Raw genomic sequence first — 26,195 nt, 5'->3', positions numbered from 1 at the left:
GAGTGAGGCAACAAGTTTGGTTAGAGCTTCTTTAGAATTGGTGAGAGTGGAGTCACTAGTAATTTCAGCCTTCAAATCTGCTATCTCTTTGGTCAGGATAGCTACTTGTTCATTGGCCGTCTCGATTCCAAGCACCATCCAATGGCGTGAACAATTGTTTGCGACAAAACTAAACCCTTCCCAAAACTTAGGGACATCCACAAAAATAGCTGGTTCGACCTAAACTTGTAGGCCAACCGGGATAATGTTAGATTGCAAACATTGTGCTAAGAAATGTCCATGTAATTTCGTGCGAATTATCAAGGACCTTCTTCAGGATCCAGCCTATAACTTCCTTTCACCAAACATACCAGCTATTGACTTTTCGCTCAATGACAAAATCAACAAACTAGAGCGCCTTGAGAAGAAACTAATTCGCACGAAATTACATGGACATTTCTTAGCACAATGTTTGCAATCTAACATTATCCCGGTTGGCCTACAAGTTTTAAGTCGAACCAGCTAGTTTTGTGGATGTCCCTAAGTTTCGGGAAGGGTTTAGTTTTGTCGCAAACAATTGTTCACGCCATTGGATGGTGCTTGGAATCGAGACGGCCAATGAACAAGTAGCTATCCTGACCAAAGAGATAGCAGATTTGAAGGCTGAAATTACTAGTGACTCCACTCTCACCAATTCTAAAGAAGCTCTAACCAAACATGTTGCCTCACTCCAAGAGTTTGAGACGAGTACCATCAAAAAGAAATTGGAGAAACTTGCGAGAGATTTAAGATTATATGATAAGAAAAAAACGTACCCCTACCTTCAAGAAGAATACTACCGTCAGGATACTCGAGGTAGATTTACCAACCGGGGACGTGGTGGTTTTAGGGGTAGACGAAACTTTACCACTTTTTCTGACTCGTCATATAGTTCCGGTGAAGATTCTGAGCAAGCCGGTCCTAGTGGTTCGTATAGATACCAAGAAGCCTACGGGCCTGCCTACCAACCCAATCCTTTTTTAGGACAAGGAGGATGGAGACCCCCACGAGGCAGAGGCAACAATTGGAACAGAGGCAGTGGGAGGGGCCAACAGAATGTGAGAGACGAGTGGGACTCGGGCAGAGGGAGAGGCACGAAACAGGTGAATTTCCCCCAGGAAGAACACGGAGAGAGATCGACCCGCAGGAAGAACTACAGATGGTAAGGCCAGCTACCTCACCTGTAATGAACATCTCCACGTACCATTTGAAGGAAGAAGAAATCAAGGTACTCAGCCGTGGCCTTTCTTTTGTACCAACATCCATACCCAATGTCTTGAACACAATAGCGGAATTGCACAATTTGTTTAATAAAATAAGACTCAGTTATTTCTTTAAGGATAAGCCATCTCACTCACACTCCTCTGTCACAGGTCTAAGAATCCCTTCTACTTTCGTTCCCCCTACCTATGCCATGAGTCAATGCATCCTGGAATACGAAAGCCTTGTACTACGTGATGTCAAAAAGATTTTAGATGAAAAGAAATTCATCAAGCACAACATTAGCAGAGCAGAGAAACTTGCGTTGTCATCGCTTAGAGGAAATAAGGCAGTGGTAGTGAAACCTGCCGATAAGGGTGGCGCTATTGTGATCCAGAGCGTGGACTACTATACCAAAGAGATCATGAGACAACTAGAGGATGGAGTTAGCTACAAAAAGCTACCGGGAGATCCATCGAAAGACATGGCTGGTGAGATCCTAAGAGTCACACAAGAGGGCCTGGAACAGGGATTTCTTTCGGAACAAGAATTCCAGTATCTCAACCAAAAAAAACCTAGGATTCCAACAATATATACTTTACCTAAAGTACATAAAGACCAACAGAAGCCCCCGGGACGACCGGTCGTCTCCGGGTGTGGCTCAATATTAGAACCTCTATGTAGATACATATACTTTTTCCTAAAACCGTTGGCCGAGGGCACCGCTACCTATTTACGTGATACCACACACACGATTAATATGATAGACGGACGTCCTTTTGATCCAAGAAATGAACTATTGGCCACATGCGACATTGTGTCGCTATACACAAGCATACCTCAGGAGGAAGCACTGGTGGTGGCAACACTTGCATTGAACAAACGAGAAGCACCCGTCCGTGTTCCCACGACATTCATTATCCTACTACTCAAAATCGCCATGATGCGGAACTTTTTCTTGTTTCAGAAACAGTTCTATCTCCAGACCAAAGGCGTGGCGATGGGGGCAGCCTTCGCCCCTGATCTGGCCATAATTTTCATGTCGACATATGAAGAAACATTTGTATTGAATGACATTAATCCTTTTAGATCCAACATACATATGTGGATGAGGTATATCGACGATATACTCTTAATTTGGTCAGGAACGGAAACAGAAATAACAGACTTCTTCAGTTGGCTCAACATGAGATCGCAGGATATCCAATTCACTATCCACTTCGACAAAAAAATCATAAACTTTCTGGATATCTCAGTCATTGCAGAAGACGGGGTACTCCATACAACTCTGTTTAGGAAGCCGACAGAGAGAAATTCATTACTGCAATACTCCAGCCACCACCCCAGAGGCCTGAGGGATAACTTGCCCTTTGGGCAATTTTTGCGAATCCATCGCAACTGCAGTAAAAAGGATGACTATATGGAACAGTCTGGGAACCTGATGGAACGACTGATAGAACGTGGCTACCCCAGACGTTTGATCAAGAGAGCCAGAAAAAGAGCATGGTTTAATCCAAGAGAGGTCTTGTTACAACCCAATGAGCGTACACCGAGTGATGAGAAACGTCTGATCTGTGTAACAACTTTTTCTACCCATAGCAATGCGATTAAGAAAGTGATCAACAAACATTGGCACCTGATCTCAGATGACCTTGCCCTCAAGAATCCCCCGTTACACTCCTTTAAGAAGAGAGATCGACCTGCAGGAAGAACTACAGATGGTAAGGCCAGCTACCTCACCTGTAATGAACATCTCCACGTACCATTTGAAGGAAGAAGAAATCAAGGTACTCAGCCGTGGCCTTTCTTTTGTACCAACATCCATACCCAATGTCTTCAACACAATAGCGGAATTGCACAATTTGTTTCATAAAATAAGACTCAGTTATTTCTTTAAGGATAAGCCATCTCACTCACACTCCTCTGTCACAGGTCTAAGAATCCCTTCTACTTTCGTTCCCCCTACCTATGCCATGAGTCAATGCATCCTGGAATACGAAAGCCTTGTACTACGTGATGTCAAAAAGATTTTAGATGAAAAGAAATTCATCAAGCACAACATTAGCAGAGCAGAGAAACTTGCGTTGTCATCGCTTAGAGAAAATAAGGCAGTGGTAGTGAAACCTGCCGATAAGGGTGGCGCTATTGTGATCCAGAGCGTGGACTACTATACCAAAGAGATCATGAGACAACTAGAGGATGGAGTTAGCTACAAAAAGCTACCGGGGGATCCATCGAAAGACATGGCTGGTGAGATCCTAAGAGTCACACAAGAGGGCCTGGAACAGGGATTTCTTTCGGAACAAGAATTCCAGTATCTCAACCAAAAAAAAAATAGGATTCCAACAATATATACTTTACCTAAAGTACATAAAGACCAACAGAAGCCCCCGGGACGACCGATCGTCTCCGGGTGTGGCTCAATATTAGAACCTCTATGTAGATACATAGACTTTTTCCTAAAACCGTTGGCCGAGGGCACCGCTACCTATTTACGTGATACCACACACACGATTAATATGATAGACAGACGTCCTTTTGATCCAAGAAATGAACTATTGGCCACATGCGACATTGTGTCGCTATACACAAGCATACCTCAGGAGGAAGCACTGGTGGTGGCAACACTTGCATTGAACAAACGAGAAGCACCCGTCCGTGTTCCCACGACATTCATTATCCTACTACTCAAAATCGCCATGATGCGGAACTTTTTCTTGTTTCAGAAACAGTTCTATCTCCAGACCAAAGGCGTGGCGATGGGGGCAGCCTTCGCCCCTGATATGGCCATAATTTTCATGTCGACATATGAAGAAACATTTGTATTGAATGACATTAATCCTTTTAGATCCAACATACACATGTGGATGAGGTATATCGACGATATACTCTTAATTTGGTCAGGAACGGAAACAGAAATAACAGACTTCTTCAGTTGGCTCAACATGAGATCGCAGGATATCCAATTCACTATCCACTTCGACAAAAAAATCATAAACTTTCTGGATATCTCAGTCATTGCAGAAGACGGGGTACTCCATACAACTCTGTTTAGGAAGCCGACAGAGAGAAATGCATTACTGCAATACTCCAGCCACCACCCCAGAGGCCTGAGGGATAACTTGCCCTTTGGGCAATTTTTGCGAATCCATCGCAACTGCAGTAAAAAGGATGACTATATGGAACAGTCTGGGAACCTGATGGAACGACTGATAGAACGTGGCTACCCCAGACGTTTGATCAAGAGAGCCAGAAAAAGAGCATGGTTTAATCCAAGAGAGGTCTTGTTACAACCCAATGAGCGTACACCGAGTGATGAGAAACGCCTGATCTGTGTAACAACTTTTTCTACCCATAGCAATGCGATTAAGAAAGTGATCAACAAACATTGGCACCTGATCTCAGACGACCTTGCCCTCAAGAATCCCCTGTTACACTCCTTTAAGAAGGCCAAAAATATTCGAGATCACGTTGTATGTTCATTTCTTGACAGTGACCAGGGACAGACAATCACCTCTATGTGGAACCTTACACCAATCATAGGGCATTACAGATGTGGCAACTGTAAGGCCTGCCCGTCAACTATACAAACCAAGGAATTTGCCCATAAACAGTTACGTGTAACACTTAAATCACACACAAACTGCAACACCCCAAATGTGGTGTACTGCATCATCTGTCCGTGTGATCTAATCTATGTTGGACAGACACAACAACGAGCAAAAATGCGTTTTCTCCAACACTGCAGTCGCATTCGCTGCAAGGTCCAAGGAGCACCTCTGGTGGAACATTGCATTAAGAGAATCACTTACCTGAAAATTTAAAGTGGATCGTACTGGAACAGGTCAAATTGGGCCCAAGGGGTGGTAACATAGCTCCCATTCTCAATACAAGAGAACTAAAATGGATTGATTTCTTTGACTCGGTCCGTAATGGCCTCAATGAATCTGAAAGTAGTTTTGCTCAACTGGCTAATCTTTGAAACCTATCCTGTAAAGTAGGACATTCTCTAAAACCTACTCTGTCACTCTCTGTCATTCTCCGTGATTCTGATACTATACATTGAGGTGCGTCTGACCGCCTTGTTGGCAGGTTCACGCAGACAGTTATTGTGGCTGTGTTCTGTAAAATATAAACTTTATTACGTCTTAACCATCCTGTGGATAGGTTCACGTGATTGAGAATCTTTGCAATTTTTTTTTTGAGTTGATCAAACTGATTAACTTGATAACAATCACAGTACTAATTTATTATATCTATTAGTGAGCCCTATGCAAAAGCGCGCTGGTAAAACTACTGTGATCTAGATCAAAGCTAAGAGTATTGTTGATATACCAGTGTCCCAACGAACCATTATATGTTTTAACCACCATGGCGGTAGGTTCAAGGAATCACATGGCCTCCTCTAATTCCAGGAATTATTTTACGGAGTTTCACTAAGACCTCGCTCCCCCTTTCTGGGACGCTATCGGTTACCAAGCAACAATGATAGACCAGTCTTTTCTCTATCTTCATCAATTTTGGTTTTAAAGTCACCACGCCCCTTTCCCGCCTGACTTCCTGGTTACCGGGAATGGAGGCGATCGTTCAGCCACAAGACTAACCCTGTGTTTCATGCGTCTGAATAATCAGGTGAGCGCATTGCGGGACCCCGAGCCCTTTTGTGAGTGGACTCTTTAACAACTGTGGTTCGTAGATTTACTGATCTACGTTTTTCTCCTTCCTCCAGAATCGCGCTGCTGTATTTTTCCAGCCGTTTTCGGCGGACAACAGGTAACGGATTTAGACGCCTCTGATCACACTGTTCTTAATGTTTTTATACAGTTACCCCTCATAAGGTCCATTAATTCCCTTAGATCTTCGACGAAAAATCGCTGCTTCCATCACCCAACCCCAGAATCGCGCTGCTGAACTTTTCCAGCCGTTTCTACTGATAACAGGTAACATACTTAGACGCCCCGAATCACACTGCTCGTATATCTTTGATACGGCTACCCCTCATAAGGTCCTTTATTTCCCGTAGATCGTCGACGAATATTCGTTGTTTACCTCGCACCAACCAATGGGGTAGGTAATCACGATCTACCCTGGAGAGCACACCTTGTGGCTCTATGTGTATATTGCCCTCAGTATTTTAATGTAAATCCACCTGCGGTATCTCCGCCGGTTCACTAAGAACTTTTGAGTCTTCTATTATAAATAGTCTTCTTTTCCTTTGACCCTAGGAGGTTTTGCCCTTCCCTTACCTGTCCTGATGAAGACCCGCATTGTAAGGACTAATTATCCTACACGTCTAAGGGTCGAAACGTAGCTGCTGAACTTTTCCAGCCGTTTCTGCTGATAACAGATCGTCGACGAATATTCGTTGTTTACCTCGCACCAACCAATGGGGAGGTTTTGCCCTTCCCTTACCTGTCCTGATGAAGACCCGCATTGTAAGGACTAATTATCCTACACGTCTAAGGGTCGAAACGTAGACTGATATCTACCCCGTCAACTCCGAATACCAGCGTGATTGATACAGCCCTTCAGGAGCTTGATTATACATAATAATGTGTTAGATGTTTGCAAGTTTTTTTGAGGCCCCGCCAAATGGGGACCATCTTATACAAAGTATACATGATTTTCAATGTATGTGCTAATGCTATACCATTTGTAAAGCGAGTCACGTTTACCTTCACCTTTAACTGTATCCCACACATCTTCCCCCTCCCCCCTCTTCTTTATGGGCACAAAAAGATTTTGAACATTTGTATGATATATACTGTCTAACCATGGGAAGGTTATAATAGTGCGCTGTGAATAAAACACTGCACTGTTACTGATTTTCTTGACTCGAAATTTCCTTTTCAATCTATATTTCACACTGTTTTGATCACTTTTGCAGTCTGGGACCCCTCTGTCTATATCATCCATTCTCCTAGGGAGCAAATGGTGGTGGAGGTCGACGCGGCGCCGCCTATGCCCTATCCGACGCCACCTATGCCCTCTCCGGCGCCTGTGGCGGACTCCACGGCGCCGTGCTGGCATCGGGTCCTTGACTCATCTTCAGAGATTCCATCCTCTCCGGAGGTTGGTCAGCTCCTGATCTCTTCTTCTCTGGAGACGGGTCGCTACGTCGTTGCTTTTTCACCGGCGTCTTCTAGGGAGGACTCTTTGCCGTCCCAGCGGCCTCATCCCACGGACCCTCTCTTCCGCAGATCGCGGTTGGTTGCTCCACCGGCTTCTCCACCCTCCCCGGAGGCCCCTCAGGTTCCCCACGTGCCCATGGATCCCCCACTATTCAGGGGTTGGTCGTTTGTTCCTCCAACTGGACTTGGGGACGGACGGCTTAGTTTACAGCTGTCGCCCACGGAGGAATTGCTTTCTCCCCCGCGGCATCCTACGGAGACCAGTGTTGCCTTTGTTCGGGCTATTTCCACGGCCGCTGGCATTTTGCAACTGGGTGACCCTGTCACCCGATTTCCTACGGATTATCTGTTGGAAGTTCTCCACCAGGGCTCTGGTGGGCGGGAGCTGCTTCTTCCATTCGAAGCTTCGCTCCACAACTCTCTTCTGGGGGCTTGGGGGCGTCCTGCCACGGGTGATCCGGGGCCTCAGCCTCTCCTACACTGCCACCCCCCTGCTCCGCACGACCCGGTCTGCCTTTCATTCCACCCTTCTACTCAGGGCCCTCTTCTGCAGTCTTCCTTTCCGTCCTTGCCTGTGGTGTTGGTTCCTCCGTCACGGGACGCCCAATGGTTGGATACATGGGGTGGTAATATCTTCGCTTCCTCCAGTGCTGCTTTGCGAGCGCTTAACACACTTTGTGTGTTGGCCACCCTTCTGTCTCCCGTCTCCCAAGACGATGCCCAAGCTGATTTACGGCACCATGTGTTGGATGGTTGGGAGTTTTCCCCGTTTATTCTCCGTGCGGCCTTGGATGTTGCTGATGCTCTTAGCCATGCTATGGCCAGTTCTGTTTATGTTTTAAAAATCAACACGTAAATAAAAGGCATTGTCGTTTACAATGCCAACAGCTCAAACACTCGCAAATGTGAGACCTATTGCATTGCAAATGTTTGTTTCCTTTATGGAGAGCCCCACAGCTGCAATTCACAACTTTTTTCTAAATAAAGCTGTACATTTAAAAATTAAAGGGCCACCACAGCATCATGACGCCTACATGCGCAATCATGGTGTTGCAGGTGTCTGTGTATAGGTCATCACGCTGCTGTAGTGTCATGATGCATATGTGAAACAGTAAAGGTATTGGATCCTACATCTGACCAACCCGGATCTCAACAATAGGAAAAACAGAACAGGGTGGCTGGACAGGATTATTCGTGAAACAATTCACCAGACACACAGTCAATCTGTACCGTGTGACCACTGGATTTAATTTTCCAAACAAGTTTATTTTTCTTTTTTACATTTATCAGCAATTTTTTGAAACACAAGCACAAACAAAACCACTGTCAATTCAAAAGGTTCATATATACAGTATCTACAAATGCACACATTTACAAGTTTACAACAAAGAATCAAACAAAAGATTGGTTAGACACACCAAAAGACAATCACAAATGTATAATAATTCAAATAAATTGCAATTATATACAGTGCAGAGATTAATCCATAAGCGAACAAACGGGAACCAGTCCTAGAGATTGAAAAAACCAAGTGACAGGCGGGGTTGAGATCAAAAACAAGCCTGCCTGTCAACGAAAGCCTGTGGTGTAATGTTAAATAGGGTTGCAAGGCTAGGATACAGAGTGGTGGTATGATTTACATCCTAGCGGCACCCTTTGTTGTAGCCACAGGGTGGTATTGTCGACGCGTTTCGAACCTAAGTATTCAAGGTTCTCTTCAGGACAGGGACTGGGAAACAGATTCTGCACGCGGGCACAAAGGTTGCCGTGGCGTAGGTATGTCGTGTTCACACCTGCAATAGGCGCAGAGCAGGACTTAAGGCGTGGTGTCAGGCTTCAGAAGCTTGCAGGTATCAGGGCGGCTCACATTATTTTGCGCGTGTAGGTCTGGCTATGCAGACCACAGGGAGGGAAGCGGCCGGTCACTGGCCTCAGTTCAGGCCGGCAGTTAAAGTTGGCCCGTTTTCTGAATGAAGTAATCAAGCCACAGAAGGTCCGTGTTGCTCACTCTCTCCCAGGAACAAGCTGTCTGTAGGTGGAGCGCCGGGACACCAGTCACTGGCGCTCCACCTACAGACAGCTTGTTCCTGGGAGAGAGTGAGCAACACGGACCTTCTGTGGCTTGATTACTTCATTCAGAAAACGGGCCAACTTTAACTGCCGGCCTGAACTGAGGCCAGTGACCGGCCGCTTCCCTCCATGTGGTCTGCATAGCCAGACCTACACGCGCAAAATAATGTGAGCCGCCCTGATACCTGCAAGCTTCTGAAGCCTGACACCACGCCTTAAGTCCTGCTCTGCGCCTATTGCAGGTGTGAACACGACATACCTACGCCACGGCAACCTTTGTGCCCGCGTGCAGAATCTGTTTCCCAGTCCCTGTCCTGAAGAGAACCTTGAATACTTAGGTTCGAAACGCGTCGACAATACCACCCTGTGGCTACAACAAAGGGTGCCGTTAGGATGTAAATCATACCACCACTCTGTATCCTAGCCTTGCAACCCTATTTAACATTACACCACAGGCTTTCGTTGACAGGCAGGCTTGTTTTTGATCTCAACCCCGCCTGTCACTTGGATTTTTCAATCTCTAGGACTGGTTCCCGTTTGTTCGCTTATGGATTAATCTCTGCACTGTATATAATTGCAATTTATTTGAATTATTATACATTTGTGATTGTCTTTTGGTGTGTCTAACCAATCTTTTGTTTGATTCTTTGTTGTAAACTTGTAAATGTGTGCATTTGTAGATACTGTATATATGAACCTTTTGAATTGACAGTGGTTTTGTTTGTGCTTGTGTTTCAAAAAATTGCTGATAAATGTAAAAAAGAAAAATAAACTAGTTTGGAAAATTAAATCCAGTGGTCACACGGTACAGATTGACTGTGTGTCTAGTGAATTGTTTCACGAATAATCCTGTCCAGCCACCCTGTTCTGTTTTTCCCATGATGCATATGTGGCATTGCATGATGACCTAAGCGTGTTTATACATCATTGCGCTCAGTCATTTTTTTCTGATTCTGTTCTGTACCAGCCAAAACCATTTTTTTTTGACAATGCGGAACAGAATATGCAAAAAGCATTGATAAAGCTAAAGGACGACTTGCATTTGCGAATTCTTCTTTCAAGTACTATGGGCAGATCCTAACCCTTAAGGCATTGTGCTGTTCAAAGAAATATCATGTTCAGTGGGGGAAGTTAGGTCCGTTCAGAGTGACAGTAATTAAAATTGTTTAACTTATCTTCTTTTGTATATAGCAGTAAACATCAGTCTGTTCATTATGGAAACTGCATACAGACTGCAGTCTGTATTCATTCGCTTATCGTTCAGATAAGTATGGTAGCTGCAACTTTATTAGAATTTAAAAAATGTTTCCCTGCAGAGGCCCAAACTTTACAACAGGTCATAAGAATAAAGGAAATTGCCATTTGGGGAACATCTTTCTCTACTAGCCTCACAAATAAGTAAAACCAGAGAGGGCACATGCGGTGGGCAGTGTTTCCAAAACTACATCGAAATGTAAACTTGTACGTGAAAGGCTTGTAACAATGATTATGCGAACAGTGGGGTTGGTTAGACTCTGCCCGTGCCAGCAATTCTCTGGGCCCCCACTCAGCCTGCACCCGATGGAGCATCTGACCTCACCAGGGGCTGCCATGGAAACCAGCTGGACCAGCGTCTACGAGCGGAGAACAGATTCAGTGTCATATAAGCAAGGAGACATTCCGTCGTAAACAGCGAGCGCGGGGTGCAAAGCGGAGTCACGAGGAAGTGAATCCGGGGATGCTTTACTACACTGTACTCATCACTCAGCACTAGAACGCCGCTCCTGCAACCCTGTCTTAATCCTGCACGGATTACTTGTGTCTTTCGCCCTTTTGACAGGTGTTTACACACCTCCTCAAAGGGACATTTTGCCAACAAGCGCTGGCAAAAACAAGTAGGTCCAGGCAATGGAAGGCAATGTTATTATGAACGAAAACCCTCCTGGTTTTCGTTCCTTTCGTGGCCAGGGTAGAGCCACCCAGGCCCGCCCCTCCACCAGGCTTGTGCAGAACCAGCCTCAGCGCGGCCGTGGTTTCAGCAGGGGCGGGTGGGGAGCCTCTTAACTCAATCACTTTCCCTAGTCACGCATATATCCTTTTGCTCCCTAATTATCATTCACTACTGTTACTCGGCCCCTTTGTGCCTATATGTTATCTGCAACACGGCCATTCTTGCTCTCGCTGTGGTTTTATTAATAGGAAGTATTCACTACACAGCCAGTAATTCATTATGTATAGCTTAACCTATGCCCCAGTAACTGTATGTTTTTCTTTTTTCTTTCCCCTTTTTCCCCCTAACCTATATCTTATTTCCATGGTTTGCACAATACAGCACTTATTATTGAAAGTGCACAGCCATTAATTAATGTATTGAGCCATATGTACACAGGCATGTATAAATATATGTACTGAAGATGATCCTATTTACCTCTCTCCCAGGGATCGAAACGCCGTTGTCAGTCTTTACAACATATGCATGTAATATATTGTGAAGTTTTGTGTGCAATGGTGTTTGTACGTTACCTAAGTCTGCTATAATTTTATGCCACGCAGACACATTTTCCCTTGCCTGAACCCTGCCTTTATTGTTTTTTCCTCTTTCCCCCTTGTGACAATAGGATGCTGGATGTGTCCCACTTGAATTTTTGTGTACATTTGATGTTATCTGTTTATCTGATATTAAATCCTGTCCGGCTGGACAAAGAATATAGCACCTATTTAGTCTATATTTATTATACTATAGCATTTCCTTTTTTTGGCGTTGAAAGTTGTGTCAGAACTGACGTCAGTACGGAGGGGCGGCATCTAAGTAGGCACCACAACGTCATCCCAGCAACGACAGTCGCTGAGTCGACCGCGGGCACCTACTGACGTGCGAGGGTACTGCTGAGAAAAAATTCTCCAGATCCAGTCTGACCCCTGGGGTTGAGTACTCTCATCTTCACCCATTGTACTGCTGATCTGTTGATGTCCTGAGCACTTGTGAAACTAGCCCCGCCCCCGGTGGAAACATCAGTAGCCCCAGTACTCCCCCCCCCACCCCCCAGAGGACTACCCCCTCGCTTGCACTCTCTGTGAGCCTCTTGAGCGCCTTTGACACTAGCCCCACCCCCAGTGCCCGGTGGTAACATTGCCCCCCCCCCTTCATCCTACTGAGGTCCTCCCCCCTCGCCTGTACTCACTGTGCCGCTGTTGTGCCGACCTCCTGAGCGCCATCCCTACTGTTCGCAAGCCTCTTGTGGAACAGGCCTGCTACATATACACAGGGAGGCTGCCAATCCGAGCATGCTGTCCCCGCGCTCGGTAGTAAATAAAACAAGTGAAAAAATTTGGAAAGTTTGACCCAAATCAAAGTGATGCAAAAGAGAAAGAGGGGAATGAACAATAAAAAACAACTAAAACAGCAACAGAAAACAATGAGAAAGAAATAAAACAATTCGAAAGTAATCAAGTAGGATAACATCGGATTAAGGGCTCTGTAGAGAAACAACGAAATTATTAAAAGTATATCTCGATAAACGTAAAAGAAAAACATGTGATGATTGAAAGTATAGATGAGAGATCAAATAGAGAAAGTTGGGTTGAGGCAGCGCCCATCCCCCTACCCTCCGTCACCACACCACAGCACTGCTGGGTGTGGGTGTACAGGCCTGTTGGCTGGCAGGAAGGGGGGTCTCACACATCACACTGATCGTATCGCCCCAGGCTCCCCTCCAGCTCCATGCTCAATCCTAGAGTGAGGGGGTATCTGCGCCAGGGTTCCTCCTTCCACAAACGTTTCCTGCCTGCATCCCTGAGGCTTAGAAGCCCCCGCGGCCCAGAGAGACCCAGAGCACAAAGTGCCTCTCAGCTGAACAAAGGAGGTGCTTCCAACTCTACCAGGCTCTACAGCAGCCCTTCCCCCTAGATGTCTTTTTAATTTTCTTTGATCATGTGTCTTCTTTTCACACTCCCTCTCTACTACCCCCTCCCCTTCCGCCCCTCACCTGCCGCGTTGCCCAAAGCAAAACTGCATATTAAGAATAAATCGGTGGACAGTTGATGCTGTGTGGTTGTTCACGGGAAGAACGGCTGGGGAACCCGGAGTACACCAGGAGCAGGGTGAAAGCGCACGCAGGAGTGCACCAACTTGTCATGCTCACTTCTCCCAAAGTCCCTCCTCCGAAGTCCCTCCTTTCTCTCCATCCAGGGAGAAGTGTTCTTTGTGGGTAAAATAGGCAAACAAGATCTGCGGGCTGCAAGCAGATGCCGTTGCAGTAAGTGATCTCAGAGTCAGACTTCGATTTAAATGGACTGGTCGTGGACGGTGGCTCGCATGCCTTGGTCACATAAGGCCGCCATTGTCTAACTAAAAGCACACTTGGCGCACTGAATAACGAGGCTCGGCCAGTGGGAGATGGCAACTGAAGCATACTGCGCTGCCTGGGGTCCCAGGAGGAGGTAAGAGATCACGCCCAAGGTGCATTTCATACAAGCTGTTGGCATTGTGAGAGAAATATAGTGCGCCCCGGCTAATGAAAGAGACTGTGTAACGCCGCAATTAAAAGATCCAGTCCATGTGGGTGGGGCCAAAAGTGGGCAGGGCAGTAACATGGAGGGACCAAGAAGCCTCCTTTTCAATTGTGAGCCAGCGTTTAGCATGGAGGAGGATGCCAGCGAATCAAAAAGATGGGTGAGGCTTCAAGTGCCCTTCTGAAAGTGTATTGATCATAATAGGCCTCGCAGAGCGAGGAGCGCATACGCGCTCCAGCGCTAGGTCTGCAAGACCTAAAGAACAAGCATTTACAATGCAACGGTTTCGCCTTTGAAAAAGTTAGAGCTATTGGCATTGTAAATGACTACATTTTTATTTATGTGTAGGTTTTGAAAACAGATAAATAAATGGCGTTGTCATTTACAATGCCAATACCTTAATCTCTCGCAAATGCCACACACAAACACACCGAGCCACACACACACACACAGAGCTCTACACACACACAGAGCCACACACACACACAGAGCCATACACACACACACACACACAGAGCCACACTCACACACAGAGCCACACACACTCACACACAGAGCCACACACACTCACACACAGAGCCACACACACACACAGAGCCACACACACACACAGAGCCACACACACACACACACAACCACACACACACACAGAACCACACACACACAGAGCTACACACAGACAGAGCCACACACACACAGATAGAGCCACACACACAGACAGAGGTGGTACTCCAATAGCAGAGTATGTTATTTATCAATCGGTGCTTGGTGCCAGTCTGCATGGCTACCATGCCTTGCTACCCGTGCTTTACAAATCACCATAAAACACCACGCAGTGTAAAAAATAAACAAAAAATCTGCATTGCCCCATATGCACTACACGTCGTACCAGAGAGAATAAATTCAGCTCCGTGCCATGATCTAGGCTGTGCCACATGTCGAGCACCCTGAAATATGTGGCACATCATGCATAACTTACCATGGCCAGTAAAAAGGGTGCAACACAACCTACATTAAGCTATAGCATGCCCTGCACACCAAGTTGTGCCCAGCATTGTGACACATTATGCTGCGCACACCACACAGTGCACCATGTCCTGCATCCTGGACCGTGCCATAAGGTCTTCCAGGCACGGAGAGCAAGTCCCCAGGTTTCCACAGTTTAGTTCCCCAAAGTATATAGGAAATCAACGCGGTTTAGTTCCCCAAAGTATATAGGAAATCAACACGGTTTCTAACAAAGCCTTGGCAGAGATAGGGTCGCGGCCTGCAGGCGGCTGGGCAGACAGAGGTGCACGGCGGGTGGGCAGGGATGAGGACACGCCGTGCAGAGGGCTGTAGGCCGCTGCCTCACGCCGCGGGCCGTCGGGTGTTAGACTGCTGCTACGGGATTCTAGGGTGGACACACTTTTTGTACACTGTAAACATTACACAGAAGCAGCGGCAAACAAGGTGCGAATTCTGCCTCCCAAAGCCTCAACAATCAGCCAGCCCCAGATCCACTCCCCTGAGCAGCGCCATCCACCGATACAACTCACCATCATAGTAGTAGCAGACCTTCTTCTTGGTGCCCCCTTGACTGTACGCCATGAAGCCCCGTGCTGCTGGTGCGACTGCTGTGAGCTGGTACCGGCGGACAAAGGAGGAGGGGTAAAATCCCACTACTGCCGCCAGAAACTGATCAGCCGCCAAGCACTGCTCTGCGTCAAAACAAAACCAAAACCAAAAGAGGCCTTGCCCAGTAAAACGACGACACATGGGTAAATAAAAACAAGCGACGCCAAGCTCCATGGCTCCTCCTCAGGTCGCGAGGAAGCGCCCGCGTACTTTTTGTACTCTCTAAACATTACACAGAAGCAGCGGCAAACAAGGGGCGAATTCTGCCCCCCAAAGCCTCAACAATCAACCAGCACCAGATCCACTCCCCTGAGCAGGGCCATCCACTGATACAACTCAGCATCATAGTAGTAGCAGACCTACTTCTTGGTGCCCCCTTGACACCAGGCAGCTTCTATGCTTTTCAGGTACATGGCATGGCTCTGATATGGCGTTGCGTGCTATGAAAAGCACAGCTATGGCTGGTTGCACCAGCCTATGGCCTTTAGGTAAGGTGTTTGCAGCATGCAGTTGCTCAAAGCTTCCAGAAACATTTGAAGATGTCTCTCCTCAAAGATGCCTCTGCATCACACTTAAATACAATTTTCTTATTATTATGAAAAAGTCAGACCTCATGGTTATTGATGTCAAATTCAAGAATTCTGTTGGACATTGTAATTCACAATTATTGATACATACTTTATGGGCAATTGGTGCACTAAAGCATGTAACGTTTGTTACACATTATAATTTGCAATACTGATACACACAAGTGGGCAATCGGTGCACTATGAACCTATAATAAAGCACAATATTATATGATATACATGCAACAGTATCCTCTCAGCATGACAGACATTATGTAACAAGCTACCTTAAGGAGTCGAGTCATACCCTAGATGGTTGCGCAGAGTTGCACAATCCTATATGCTTTAGAATATCTGAAAGTCCTGTTCCTTCCTAGTGCTGGTCATCTGATCGGACAGTTACCTCTGGTTTACTCCTCCTTGTGCCTACGGTCTGGTCACACATGAATTATGTGGTCGGCTACTACTGGTTGAACTCCATTAGTGCACACTAAGCCAAAAATATACGAAGTCAGTATACAAATTCTGACACTTTGATAATAATAACTTTGTTTTTAGGTCTCGCCTGTCGATGCGCATGCGCATCGAGCAAGCGAGACTATAGGGGCTCATCCACTCTTTATCCACACTGCAAGGAATCGTGGCGATTCCTTGCAGTGCCCGTGACTTTTAAGGTCAATGCGCATGCGCATTAAGCTTATGCGCATGCGCATTGACCTTAAAAGTCACGGGCGCGTGCATGTCCGTCTTTGTTTACCCGCTCCGCCCCCTCCCGCCGTGTCGCCTTGCCTACTCTCTTCCACAGCCTCCCCCAGCTCCGCCCCCTCACTACTTGATTGCACGGCCGCTAGGCCGTGCCTCCCCTACTCTCCTCCCCCCTCCTCCTCTCCTCCCCTGCCTGCCTGCCGCTAGCCTTGCCTACTCTCTCTCGCACCCTCCCCCAGCTCCGCCCCCTCACTACTTGATTGCACGGCCGCTAGGCCGTGCCTCCCCTACTCTCCTCCCCCCTCCTCCTCTCCTCCCCTGCCTGCCTGCCGCTAGAAAGCATGGGATACTGTGCTGCCTTAACTATTTGCTATGGCCATGTTAAAATCAGAGCCAAGTCGTAAATATACATTTTTCCACACCACTGTTTTTTCGATAAAAACGTGATTATTCACAGTTTACGCTGCTAATCCGTGACCAAACAGACAATATGAAGCTCTGAGTCTATTCTCTTCCTAGCGTGCTGTGACTGCCTCCCCCGCTGTATCCCCTCACCCCCCCCGCCCCCCCTGCTGTATCCCCTCACCCCTGGTCTCTCCCCACGTCTCTCCGTTGCTCTCCCCTCTGCTGTCGCTCTCTCTCTCGCTCACTCCCCGGCTCTCTTCTTGCCTTGCTGCTGCTCTGCCTCTTTGTGTCTGATCCCAGGCTCACATGTCGGAGCTGGCAGCCCCCGCGGCTAGTTCCTATCTGTGCGACAGCATTTTTAATTTAACACAACCGCCTTTGATGTTTTCAAATATTTATAGCCAGCTTCAGAGCACTGCAGAAGTGTTTCCATTCAGATGGAACGGCTCGGCTCGCTCTCCTCGTGCAGGCCCTCTTAAACTCGGATCCCGCGGGATTTAGTTCACGCGAAATTCTCTCCGTGTCTCGTGCTTTTCTGTCTCTTTAACTTTTACTTTCCTTTCACAGCCTGTCATATGTTGTTGGACTCTCCCAGAAATAGCTAATGGATCGAAATATCAGAATATACAGAAAATCGAAAACTGCGACCAAGAAAAGCTCGTGCTGAGAAGTAAATCTTTAAATCTAAGAAGGACTTTGCGTGCTTTACAAGTGTTTACAGGGGAACAGCGTAGAACTGCACAGTTAATTTGATAGTACAAGCACATGCAATGGATGCACTTATTTCATATCTGTTTAATCCGTTCATTTTAATTCCTTTGGTCGCTTTAGTTCTAGTCATTATTTCTTTGCCTCTCCGATTGCGCTCTTCAATTACCCTCCACGCCCACAATTTATTTTTCTCATTCTCTGTAGTACTCTGCCAATTCTCACAATGTCTACCATTTTTCGAACCCCGCCTCCCCCCTCCCTCCCAGCCTCCACAGTTTCCGCTCTTCCAATATTCTGAATATTTCTGAATTGTTTCGTTTCTCTCCCTGTATGGAAGTGTGAAGTTTAGAAACTACCTGAAAACGTGGTTATTGAAGCAGGCTGTACACTCACCCTCAACCCCTCACTCACCCTCACTCTCACTCATCCTCACTCACCCTCAACCCCTCACCCTCACTCACCCTCAACCCCTCACCCTAACTCACCCTCACCCTCACTCACCCTCAACCCCTCACTCACCCTCTCACCCTCAACCCCTCAACATCAACCCCTCACCCTCACTCACCCTCACCCTCACTCACCCTCACTCACCCTCACCCACCCTCACCCACCCTCACCCTCACTCACCCTCACTCACCCTCACTCACCCTCACTCACCCTCACCCTCACTCACTCTCACCCTCACTCACCCTCACTCACCCTCACTCTCACTCACCCTCACTCACCCTCACTCACCCTCACTCACCCTCGCTCTCACTCACCCTCAACCCCTCACCCTCACTCACCCTCAACCCCTCACTCACCCTCACTCACCCTCACCCACCCTCACCCACCCTCACCCTCACTCACCCTCACTCACCCTCAACCCCTCACCCTCACACAGTGCAATAGGTCTCGGAGCATTTGAGTTAGAGCTTTTAGAAATGTTTATGGCTTTTTTTTTTAATTCTTTAGCATTGGCTACAGGAAACAAAAATGCTAAAGATTTACACAAAAACCCATAAACAATTCTAAAAGCACTAACTCTAATGCTGCGAGACCTATTGCATTTCCAATGCTTGTTAAACAGCTCTTTATTTCACAGTTTTTGCAACTTCTAAGCACTACTAGATGTGTAAAGCTATGCAGTTGTAGCTCTCGAGGGACACTTTATAATATAAATGACATTTCCCTATTGATGCATGGCAAGCCTTTGGTGTTTACACAACCATTCCTAAGGAGTTATTTTGGAAGCGGTCTCTGAGAGTTCTAGGGCTCCATAGCGAGAGTCACAGCTATCTCAAAATCGAAAAGTTGCACGTACTTAGTAATCAGCTGCGTGCTTCTGAAGAAGTCATCTAAGAATTTGTGCTAAATTCAAAATGGATAACTCTTACATCCCATTGGTCAAGAAAAGCATTGACATAAAACGATAAAAAGCCGAATAAGCTGCAAACATATATATTTGTTTAATTCACTTTGAAATCTTTTGGTCTACAGTTTCATTACTATTGCTTATGTTAATTTATTTTTCCTTTCAGTTACATTTAAGCTTTTCGTTGAGCGCTGGTGGAGATGATGGCAACAAAGAAGAAAGGCAGAGTGAACTGATTCCGGTGCAGTCCGTTAACCTACTCTTGAAGAGTATCGGGGCAACCCTTACCGACGCTCAAGATGTTGTCTTCAAGTAAGCTAAACACTGGTGAAAAGATGATCTGCATCATGCATTGATATACTTCACAGTACCACATTACTAAATATACAGCTGCATGTTGAATACATATTACTTTTTCACAGGTTGGCGTTCTTTGAACTCAAGTTTCAGTTCTGCACAACACAACAACTACAGTGGGAGGTCATTAGACATTACTCTAAGCAGGTATGTTTTCGCAGTTAGACCTTTGACATGCATTCACAATGCATATGTAAAATGGGCTCTAAATAATATCATGATAAACAGCGATTTTGTAATAATATTGCATGAAAAGTACAATGGCTGCCAATCTACTCGTATGTCTGGCTCATTCATATTTTAAGCTTGTGGTATTCTGGATGTAGGCAAGATTTCTGTGCGTTGTGGTGCACAAGTCTGAAATGTGAAAACAGCTGACCAGCTCTCACACCAAGGCCTGCTATAATGTTGGTGGTGCCTGGTGCGACTGTCTTTGTTGGCACCCTCCAGTCACCTCCTTCGCCATGCGTTCCCTTACTTGCACCCTCCAATGATGTCCCTCATCTCTCCTTAGCCATTTTCTCATATTTATTTATTTTAATTGATAGCGCTACTGGTCCCAGTATAGGGTGTCAGGGCGCTTTATATCATTTATATATTGCTTTTCTTGTTGCCACCTCATATGTTCCTAGTGGCTTCTACTACATGCGTTTTGGTTCATTTGTCTGCAATAATTTAATTTTGCTATTCTTAAAAACTAATCAAGGAATTCTTTTTCTAGGCTATTAAACAGATGTACGTCCTTATTCTTGGCCTGGATGTTTTGGGCAATCCGTTTGGCTTTTTCAGAGACTTGTCTGAAGGAGTGGAAGCATTTTTCTATGAACCCTATCAGGTAAATTGAAAGCCATATGCATCATATAGTTACAACTCAAATGCTACACTAACATACATATGCAACTACAAACACTTCTAAAAAATACTTGGATGTACCGCCTTGAAAAACCTATTTATGTTTACACTAGAACCTTATTTGTTTTCTACCCTTTTATTTTTTTTAGAATTAGGACTTCATGGTTTGTAAGCTATTCGGAGCAGGGAGAAGGATAGGAAGAAGAGGAAAAGAGTAATATGTACTCGAACAATAGAAAAAGGTTGAATATTACAAGTGTGTTCTAGATAAGAAGGGAATTGTAAACCAAAGGAGTAGTCTGTTCGATCACTTGTACTCCACTTTTTAGGTAGTTAGGGGATACTACTGCATAGTGCTGGTTTACTGAGAAAGATGCAAGGAACGCTGTAATTATCAGATACTAAAAATAGAAAACCCTCCTATTTCTGGGCTTAAAATGTTTGCTTGAATTTATTTGTTCCTTTAATGTAAATCCGTATCACTTTTTCTATCACTTGTCAGCTGTGTTGTACTTGTCATTATTTAATCTATTTTGAATATTTTACAATTGATTTTAAATTGACCCATTGACAATATAAAGGTGAGCTAATGTCGACTTTCTCTCAATATTTTCCTTTTAGGGAGCGATCCAGGGCCCTGAGGAGTTTGTGGAAGGAATGGCGCTAGGAGTAAAGGCGCTGGTGGGAGGTGCTGTTGGTAAGTTCCTACATCATTTCTTTCAGGGATTCATGCTGTATCATATCTGAAGAGACATCTAGATGCATATTCCTTACCTTAGAATTATCCCTAGGTGTCAGACTGGATCCAAAAACATTTTGAGCAGCACCTCTGCTTGCCGGTAGGTGTCACAGTTCGCCAGGGTCGTCCACGCTGAAAGTAATGTGTGCGGTGCCTATATAGGCACCACCCAACGAGCTGACATCAGTTATTTTCTTTCTGTGAAAGTCAGCACAGATCCGGAGAGAGCAACCGTCATTCATTTTTTTACTGAATTATTTTGAACTTTTTTGTCACGTTTATTTCCCGATACTTGTCTCCCAAGTGTCTAGGGATGTCCCCCAAGAAACCAGTGGGGTTTAAACCTTGTGGCTCCTGTCACAGTCAGATGTCTGTGACTGACCACCCTCCATCTGGTTTGCCTGTGGTGCATGAAGCCGAACCACAACTCCAAGACTTGTGAGGGCTGCTGAGCCATGAACCTAATGGCACTGAGGGAGCACTCATTGAAGCTCCTCCTACGGTCGACTCCACAATTCTCTAGGTCCTGGTTGCAAAGAAGGGCCTGTTCTTGGAGTTTTTCCAGGCACTCGCCATTGTGCGTAAATTTGTCAGGTTAGTCCCACAAAAAAGAAATAAATCAAAGCGCTCTTCGACTTCACTGCTCCTGTCCAAATCTTCAGACGAGGTATGGGAATGACTTCACTCAAGGCCCTCATATACGTGAAGCCTGCCTCTGGGTCTGCTCTGCACCTCAGTGAGTTTCCCCTAGCTGAAGCGAACCCCGCCCAACATTGTGAGTTCTATGAGGCCATGCTCCTTATTTTTGGGCTGGCCAACCCCTCTGGAGCATCTTTGAGCCCCATGGGTTTGGCTGGTGCCCCCACTGGATTTCCATCTGCAGGTTTGCCTTTGGGGCAAGTTGATCTCTCTAGATGTGGTCCTGGATCTGAAATGGCTTGTATTGCAAGACCGCAGCCATCCCTGATCCCATTCCAGCAACAACGTTCCCCACTGCAGTGCTGACTCCATCATCATATCCGACTCCTATACGAAGCCAGACTTGCATCGCCCAACACTGAATCTAGTGCTGGCCAGAACTCAGCCTTCCGAGTCAGAGCCAGTGCCTCCTTATTTTCGACAGGCCTGGAGAGGAGCATGATTGGGGTAGATCTGAGGATTCTTACACCTACAACCCCCTTAAGGAGGCCGATGACAACTGGCTTGAGGAACTGGTGGATGAAAGTGGCCTGGAAACATCACCAGATACTGGCCTGGTCTCTCCTCCTAGTGTGGCAATAGAGAAAGGGGCCTCCTTCGTTTTGGTGGTGAGGAGGATGCCTGATGTTTTGGACCTTCTGCTACCATTGGTGGCAGTCAAGACGAATGTCTTGACAGATGTGTTTCAGCCAGGATTTGTCCCCTGAGAAACCTTTCTCACTTTTAATGAAGTGCTCAGTGATGTCCTGCTTGGGGCCTGGGCCCGCCGCCATTGCCCCTAAGCTTTCCTCACCCAGCACCCAACCCTAGAAAGCCATTCATGCCTCCACCGCCAAAGTCAACCCTGGTACATTCCCTACCACACCACTGGAAAGGGAATCCAGGAGGCTTAACACCTTTGGCAAGAGGATGTTCTCTTCTGCCAGCCCTGCACTGCAGCCGGTGAACACAGCGTGCCTCTTGGGACCCATACACCCACTCGGTTTGGTATTAGGTTTCGTTAGTGCTGTCCATGGTCTCGGTGGAGGCCTGACTCGTACTGTCACACGCTAATGCAGATGGCAGAGACGTAGCATAGTTCACCATTCACTGCAGACTGTAAATGACCGAACTCTATGCAGAGCAATTGCGTTGTCACTGGCACTCAGTTGCAATGCATGGTTAAGATCGACTGACTTTTGGTGGGATGTCACCAGTCTCTTCAGAGGCATGACAGATTCAGTGTTGGAACACTTTAGGGAAAGTCAAGCTACTACCAGGTACCTGGGCTCTCCATGTCCCCACGCCAACCTCATTCTGCCTTTCGCCCCTTCCTTGGTCACTGTAGTGTCCGTTCCCCGACCACAGTCAACAGACTCGACAGTCCTTTTTTTGACCTATTTCCCACAAACCTTGTGTACCAGCCTAAGGTCCACCCAGTCTACCACCCCTCTGGCAGCCGAAGCCTCCAGACGACTTTAGTTTGCCCTCATGCCAAAACGGGCACCCAGTTGGGGGTAGGATCCGCCATTGCCTGCCCCACTCGCAGTCCATAACATTGGACTAGAGGGTACTTCATATCATTCAATGGGATTACTCCATCCCTTTTCTAGAAGCCCGACACTCATGCCACCATCTTTAGACTGGCTGACGAAAGACCACCTCTCCCTGCTCAATCAGAAAGTGCAGTCTCTTTCGGACTTTCGGACAAAGGAGCAATTGAGAAGGTTCGGTGTCAGAAGTGGTTTGTGGTTGCTGTTCCCGCTACTTTCTGGTGCCCAAGAAGGACAGAGGCCTCTGCCCAATTTTAGACCTGCACCCTCTCAATTTCTTCCTGTAAAAGAATAAATTCAAGATGCTCATGTTAGCTCAGGTTCTGTCTGCCATAGACCATAGAGACTGGATCTGTGCGCTGGACTTGCAGGACGCCTATTTAAATACTCCCAACCTGCCATCTCACAGTCTCAACCTGCGATTCACGGTGGGCCACAAGCATTATCAGTTTGCTATGCTCCTTTTTGGCCTCACCACCATTCCTCAGGTGTTCACCAAGGTGATGCTGGTGGTTGCAGCACACCTGTGGAGGTCAGGGGTTCAAGTCTTCCCCTAACTTGATGACTGGCTGCTTAAGGCAGGCTCTGCACAGGTAATGATCTCCCACCTGCAGACTACTGCGTGTGAGAAGTTGGCCTGGTATATGATGTTCACTATTCTAGTGAGCACCTTGCACCAGTCCAAACAACCCTTATGGTGATGGTTGTAAAGTCAACCTTATAGACCAGCTATCCTAGAGGTAGCGTGGACAGAACAGTCTTAGGCTAAAAGACTCTTGAGGGCGTGTAAAGCCAGCTGTTTTACCATATGTAACCCCTTGAATACCAAATGAAAGGACACCACACAGGATATATATAAAATATATATGTATTTATTCACTAACACACTCCTCTGAACTCTTTATGAGATCAGAGGCATAAGCACATAACAAGTTACTCTTAGAAATACTTTAAATAGCACAATTTACAGTTAGGCCCTAGGGGCGCGTAAAATCATATACTAAGTAAGTGGTATAAGAACCACGACTCGGAAAAAGGAGAGGCCTAGGGCCTAGAGAATCGCTGGGGCTACACTATCTGAACCTTAGGTTAGGAGTAGGAGGCCCACAGGCGGCGCGTGCAGTGTCAGTACACTCACGCGAGAGTCAATAGAAAGTCAATAGGAACTTAAAAAGGTAAGTAACGAAGGTTTAGGACACTTCCGGTCTAAATAGGAAGATACAACTAACAAAACTAGACACTAGGATAGTCAATACCTACAGGAGCACCGAAGTACTCGCGTTACCTCACCCACGGGCTGCGGGTGCATAGGTGTCAAAATGTGTCAGGTTTTCTCATTGATTCCTATGGAGCCTCGGAAGAAGATGCTGCAGGCGACCAGGAGGAAGATGTCCGGGTGGATCCAAGGGTGGATCGGAGTTGAAGAAGACCTGAAAGCAGAGGGGGCAGAGTCTAGGTCACTAGTCAGTGACCAGGTGGAACCAGGAAGGCACCAGACGTCGTCGAGGAGCAATCAGGTGCTGTCGTGAAGCTTGTCTTTCCAGCCACGCGGACCAGGAGGCGTCGAGGATGACCAGGTGCTGGAGAGGAGCTGTCCCACGAAGGTTCTCGCAGATGGAGGGCTCGACTTCAAGATCGGAGCCAACAAGCCTAAGCAAAGGCAACCCACGCAGGATACACAAAAGGCTTTTGGTGCACAACAGGAGGGTCTGAGGTACTTCACCCTTTCAGGGAAGCAAGGGCCAGTCTGGAGCAACTAGACCAGCGATGGATTTTCAAAAGGATCGTCGTCACAGGGCTACTAGCCAACTGGCCAGCAACCGGGACAACACGTCGAGCAGAACACAAGCAGCAGGGCCCCACGCAGATCTCGTGGAGTGTGGAGGGCTGGTCTTCGGTGCAGGTGGAGCTCGGTGTCGGGGTGTCTCAGTCCCCAGGGCACAGCTTCGAGGATGCCTCAGGAGCTGCGCTGTTAGCAAGTTGAAGACTTTCCAAGTTGCCTGGTTCCACGGGTTCCGACGCCTTCAACGGGGCTCAGCTGTGCTGGAGTCGTGCAGTGGGGTCAGAGAGGTCCGGGAGTCGAGGTCTTGTCAGGCTCTGTGCTCGGGTTCCGGCGGGAACGTCAACAAAGCAAGCCGTTGATTTGCTGGATGGTGCCTGGTTGCCCAGGGTGGTCACTCCTTGGCCACAATGGAGATTCTTCAGTCTTCAGCTCAGGTGAATGTCGAAGGGTCCAGAGTTTCGTTTCAAGTCGATTCCAGGATTAATCTAAAGTCCTGGGGTTCAGCTCCTACCTTTATACAACTAAAAGGGGCTGGATTACTTTCTAGGTCCCTCCTATGGGTGGGACCAGGAGGGGGGTGGTTACACCCCCTTTCCTTTGTCCAGTTTCGCGCCAGAGCTGGGGCTGGAGTGCCCCAGCACCGGTTTGAACTGGACAGCACCTAGTGTGCCCCAGGCATTGTCTCAATCTATTCAGCCTTCCCTGTCCCAATACACAAAGTCCTGTCTGGGTTGGTGCTCGCTCCTCTCCAGGCAGGAAACCTATTGTCCAAACCTCCGTGACTGGAAGGACTCCCAGCAGCAGGAGGTCAGACTTGTGTCTGTGGCAGCAGCGTCCATTTTGTGACGCTGGGGCTCTGGTTAACTTTAACCAGGATAGTCAGCAACAACATGTCTTCTCCCTCTAGAAGGGTGGAATGCTACCCCTGTCGCCAGAATTGGCGAGGGGGTAGTATTCCAAAGCGT

General features: G+C 46.9%; 1 protein-coding gene across 2 annotated transcripts in view; it reads left to right on the top strand.

The window, feature by feature from the left end:
• VPS13A (vacuolar protein sorting 13 homolog A) overlaps window positions 1-26,195 on the top strand; it is a 2,196,319-nt gene that overhangs the window by 1,731,675 nt on the left and 438,449 nt on the right. For both annotated transcript variants that reach the window (XM_078675860.1, XM_078675861.1), the window contains exons 61-64: window positions 19,435-19,580; window positions 19,691-19,772; window positions 20,347-20,460; window positions 21,099-21,174. In XM_078675860.1, coding sequence (XP_078531986.1) covers window positions 19,435-19,580; window positions 19,691-19,772; window positions 20,347-20,460; window positions 21,099-21,174 — 418 coding nt within the window. The remainder of the gene's footprint in view (window positions 1-19,434; window positions 19,581-19,690; window positions 19,773-20,346; window positions 20,461-21,098; window positions 21,175-26,195) is intronic.

This window comes from Lissotriton helveticus, chromosome 2_1 (genome assembly GCF_964261635.1).
Source record: "Lissotriton helveticus chromosome 2_1, aLisHel1.1, whole genome shotgun sequence".
NCBI classification, from domain to species: domain Eukaryota; kingdom Metazoa; phylum Chordata; class Amphibia; order Caudata; family Salamandridae; genus Lissotriton; species Lissotriton helveticus.
The sequence above is the reverse complement of the archived record's forward strand: the minus strand, read 5'-3'. Positions and strand labels throughout refer to the sequence as shown.